The 5,043-nt window shown below is 32.2% G+C and overlaps 2 protein-coding genes across 15 annotated transcripts in view; one reads left to right on the top strand and one right to left on the bottom strand.

Moving 5' to 3' along the window:
- DNApol-eta (DNA polymerase eta) overlaps positions 1-5,043 on the bottom strand; it is a 113,450-nt gene that overhangs the window by 15,840 nt on the left and 92,567 nt on the right. For 8 of the 12 annotated variants that reach the window (XM_014431271.2, XM_014431274.2, XM_067048701.1 and 5 more), the window contains one exon: positions 2,018-2,147. The exons of 3 other annotated variants lie outside the window; for them this stretch is intronic. In XM_014431271.2, coding sequence (XP_014286757.1) covers positions 2,018-2,145 — 128 coding nt within the window. In that variant the 5' untranslated portion in view covers positions 2,146-2,147. Of the gene's footprint in view, positions 1-2,017; positions 2,148-2,202; positions 2,307-5,043 lie in introns of those variants that run through there. One more of the 12 variants, XM_067048720.1, reaches the window with a different exon arrangement.
- Positions 2,500-5,043, top strand: part of LOC106687405 (uncharacterized) — a 24,046-nt gene continuing 21,502 nt past the window's right edge. For all 3 annotated transcript variants that reach the window (XM_014431267.3, XM_024362194.2, XM_014431268.3), the window contains exons 1-2: positions 2,500-2,742; positions 2,870-3,050. In XM_014431267.3, coding sequence (XP_014286753.1) covers positions 2,681-2,742; positions 2,870-3,050 — 243 coding nt within the window. In that variant the 5' untranslated portion in view covers positions 2,500-2,680. The remainder of the gene's footprint in view (positions 2,743-2,869; positions 3,051-5,043) is intronic.

Raw genomic sequence — 5,043 nt, 5'->3', positions numbered from 1 at the left:
CTGGCACCGCCATAGTCTGTAGGGCATCTATTATACAGGTCCATCTTGCAGTGTTAAAGGCATTCTTAACGTCTAGCGTGATGATTGCTGCATAACACTTAGCACCTCTCCGCCACCTTGCTCCTGCAATTGCTGTACGGGCCATCTCGACTACCAATCCAGCAGTATCTATTGTGGATCGCTCTTTACGAATTCCGAATTGAGCTCGCGAAAGGCATCATATATCATATATACATGTGTGTGTGTGTGTGTGTGTGTGTGTGTGTGTGTGTGTGTGTATAAAATTTTGATTGTTTTTATTATAGTTAATTTTCAAGAATCAGATAATATTTGACAAATTTAGGAATGCAATAGATGTATGGAAACTTGAAGGTAAGAGCAGAAATCTGGAGTCTCCTGAGAGATGTTTCAATATTTTTATTCAAATAAACAGCACCTTAACCAGCTTACATTGGAACATCAACTGGCTACCAATAAGGTGTGAATTAAAAAAAACAAAACAAGTGTGATATGCTATAATTGTGAGAGAAATGTGTGCCAAAATCTCGGTATCTGTCAGGTAAAATGTGCATTAGATAAATTAAATACATGAATCAAATCTGACAGATTTAATAGGAAGAACACTTAAGGAAATTAAAGATGCATTCCTGAAGCTCCAAAGGGCTTCTGAAAGAATGAGACTCGTTATTTATAAGGCTAGAGTTCCCTCTTCCCCTGTGGAGAAGAATCTTATGTACACACTGGACTATATGCCTTCAAGAGAGGAGAGAAATTTGTTTATCAGGGATCTTATATCAATTCTCAAATGACAATGCCTAGGATTTTAGAATTTAGAATAAGATAGTCTCTCCAAACAGATGTTACAATGGATTACTTCAACATTTCAATAATAGAGTAGTATCCTGAGATTTATAGATCAGCCTAAAAAATATAGTAGTAACAGGTAGGTACAGATAATGTTGGATAATAACTAAGAAATAGATACAGGCTCTGATAGGATTTGAGAAGTGGATCCTAAGAGGAAACCTCTTTTGAAATGGTGATAGATTAATACTATGATATTTTAATATGGTACCTTTCATTAAAGAAAGGACATACCACAAAGATGCCTGAAGATTAGGTCCTAAGCAAAATCTTTCAGGAAGGATGGGAAACAAAGTAGAGGTGGATCAAGGTTGCAATGAGCAGGTGGTATAGCTGAAGATAGCAATTCATATCGGGGCAGCAACAGAGCAGAACAAGGATGATTGGCGAACAGAGTTATAAGATGGCCCATCTCTCCATGAGCCCTAGTGTCACATATGTAAGTGGTAATGGAATGAATAAGCAATCTAATGAAGGAACCATGAGAAGATCAATATAGGGCAAAGCATTTTTCTTTTTTTTTTTAAAAAGGCCGTGATAGCCTAGTTTATTAAGGCTTCATCTTAGCAGCCTCAAATCTGCGGTGGCACCAGTTTGATTTCCGCATGGGAAGGTGGACCTTTATATATTAGTATCCTATGGAATAAAAATTTGACCTTCCCATTCAGATTAGAATAGGTTGGTAACCTTTAAGATATCCACACTGAATGTCAGAAATAGCCAGATAGGGAGTAAAGAAATAAAAAATAAACAGCAGCATTAAGACAATCAATATCATAAGCAGTATTGCTGCAGAAGAAAACTAACCCCTTCACTCCCCCTAACTCCCATTAATTCAATATGTGGTGCAGTTTTCAATATGATCAACAGACTGTAGACTTTATTGTACAATATCAACTGTTTTATGCCAACATATTGGAAATAACATTGATGGTCTAGGATAACCTTTTAACACTATATGGTTGAAGAATCAATGTTCTGAGACAACTTGATGATCCAGAATAAAAGTTTTCAGTCAAAACTTGTATTGTTATAGTGCAGTATAAAAAAAAGAATCGCCAGAAACATTGACCCTAAGTCACAAGCTTTTCATAAAAGAACAGCATTACCATATTATATCACTAAAAACAATAAAAAAAATATAAAATCTCACCCTCCTCCTTTCCATTGATTGTACTGAATGACAGCCATGGGATGTCCCTTTAATGATGGATTTAAACGGGCTTCAACTTGGCAGTAAAAACAATCCATGTCTATCAAAGAAATAACTCTTTCTGTCATTTCTACAATACGATTATAATAATTAGAAATAAGTTAAAAACAGAGAATTGACCTTACACGATTCAATTAATACTTAGCACTGAAATTCGCTTTTAAAATAAACATTTTGGCGGATTTCGATCATGCTAAAAAAATGTATTGATTAGTAATCGATATACATAGAAGTTATCTTCAGAACTTTATTTTCGGACTATTTTGTTATAATTAAATTAAAAATATAGACATATAGCATGTTATTAGATTAAAAAGACATATTTTTATTCTAGATATTCTTAAAAGTAATGGATCAAAAGTTTTCTTTTTTTATATATATTAGAAAGAAAAAATAATAGATCGACTTTCAACTCTCTCGACCACTCGATTTACAACTTCATAATCGATAGGTGACGGCCATTATGAACCAAAACCTTCTCGGTTTAAATTTGTAAATTACAAATATTATTCAAGGATTGAATTATTGCCACCTTTGTTTTTTTTGGGGGTGATTGAAGTAAATGTGTTGAGAAGTTTGTTACTAGCATTAGTATTCTTTATCATGACTGAAGAGGATGACTATACACCAATTTTTACTTGTGAAGCTGATTTTGAAAAGATATGGTATAATTTATGAATATTTTGTGATGCTTAATATTTCAACTTAGACACATAACTGATTACCACTGTATTTACAATTGTGAAGAGTATCAGTACTCCTTAATTATTATTTGATTAATTGTTTTTGTAGGAGGAGGGATGAACATGTCAAGTCTAAGTGTTTTTCAGATGTTGCTGATGACTTAGTAGCCCAATCATTTGTGTTCAAATCTTTTCGAAATGAATACGAAACTGAACATTTATTTAGTAAAACATGTTTACGGAAGTTGAAGTCAGGAGAATTGAATTTTGATTATCTAGTGCCAAAACAGGTATTTAAGAAAATAATTTGCTATCTAGATTAATAGTAGTATAATTTTGAGTGCAGTTTATGTTTTAGTGGTTAAAGGTTGTAACCTAATTAGACCTGTATATAATTAAATATTCTGACAGGTTCTTATGGGTATTGTTACCTTAGAGATAAAAGCCTTTTACATATACCATAAAACTTATTTGTGAGAAATTTATGTTTGGCCTCCTTGCTGTTATTAACTGAGATCATGTTTTAAGTGTTGGTATCTCTCCCTTATTTGAATTCTTTTAAACTATGTATAATTTGATCAGCTGTTTTAGTGTACCTACTATCCATAGTTTCGATGGTTTTACAAAAGTTTCCATGTATGTTTCATTCTTCTATCATTTTTCTCAAGAATATTTTCTTGTTCCAGTAAGTGATTAAACCAATGCAGCTGTGACAAAGTGACTATAATATGACATAGTTATAGCTGTTTATATTATTTGATCATTACAATTCCTACTGACTGTCTGACCATCAAAAGATTTAACTTTTTCCATTGTAAGCAAAGATACATTTTGTCGTGTATTTGTTTTTCAGTGGTTCTAAGGCTGGACAGGGGCTCCCACGACAGCATTATATTTATTTATTCATTTATTTATATTTTAAATATTTATGTATTTAATGTATCTGTATTATATATCTCTATCGCTTTCTGATGAGAACCGACTGAAAAGGCATGTAATATATTTAACTCAAGGACTAGATACCATAGACCCTCTTGCTATGGCATGCTAGATGTGAGTATTTGTAATTAATAATTGAAGTTCTTCTCTAACGGTATCGTGTTTATCAATTAATTATGCTACTATTATGAGGTGACATGCAGGGATTCTTAATTCAAAAGTATAGTCTTGGTTATATTGGTTTATATTTACAATTCTATAAGCATGACCAAGAATAATATTATGAGAGAGCATGGTAGATTTATTTCCTTAAATTTTAATAACAATATTATGAATTGAGAAGTACCAGTTGGGATCTTTGTTATTTATATTCACTCTTAAGTTTATCAATTCCATAATTGTCATTCAAATACAACTAAAAGGTTCTACTTATTTCGGTGTGTCTGCTTGGGCAGTTGCTGCAGTACCTTGTCCTTGCAGCAGGTGTGTGGTAAGGGCTGTCTAGGTTCTTGGCCGGTGTTTGGTGGTGTGCCCTTGGTCCCTGCTGGTATCTATTAATATATATATCCAATGAAACAATGGGGATTTTATGACACATTCCTATTTTTGCTTTTTAAAAAACTGTATCTCTGTATTTTAGAGCTACTTAAACTGTCAAGCAGAAAAAGGTTTCTGTTATTTTTCTTCGTATGTTAAACTCTTGGGATGAGTGGATGTTAAGGTCGTATAGAAATAACAGGATAAGAGAAATGACAGTGGATATCCAAGAGTTATTGTATACCTATTGTACAATTCTGTGGAAGATTACATACCTTATTACATAAAGAAAAACTAAACCTCAGCATATTTGTATGAATAGAATCTGCAAATAAAGTTTTTGTTGTTTTTCAGTAATGTGAAGCTAAATTCATTTTATGAATAATATAATGTTATATAACATTGATATGTCAATAATTCCTGTAAATTATCAAAAACGCATATATCAAAAAACATTGCAAATCTCCTTAACATAATTTTTAATACTTTTGACTACATTCATCTAGCTACTTTTGGAATCGACTGACAATATTTCAACTTGAATAGGTAATTAAGTGTTGTTTCCTAAAAGTAATTTTCATAAAAGGTTTCCATTAGTTTTGGATGGAAGGTAATCTTACTTTAGCTAACAGAAAGTGGGTATAAAATTGTTTTTTAAAGGTATTAAATGTTTATCTTGATAAAATTTGTTTTTGTGAAGTTTTTAGGTACTCTTAAGTATGCCATGCTTATTAACAGTCTTAAATTTGACACAATGGAGATGTCAACTTGTAAGTACTGGACATAATGCCATAAATGATTTATATA

The sequence above is a fragment of the Halyomorpha halys genome, unplaced genomic scaffold (assembly GCF_000696795.3).
Source record: "Halyomorpha halys isolate HHAL.00 unplaced genomic scaffold, Hhal_1.1 Scaffold961.1, whole genome shotgun sequence".
In the NCBI taxonomy this organism is placed as follows: domain Eukaryota; kingdom Metazoa; phylum Arthropoda; class Insecta; order Hemiptera; family Pentatomidae; genus Halyomorpha; species Halyomorpha halys.
The sequence above is the reverse complement of the archived record's forward strand: the minus strand, read 5'-3'. Positions and strand labels throughout refer to the sequence as shown.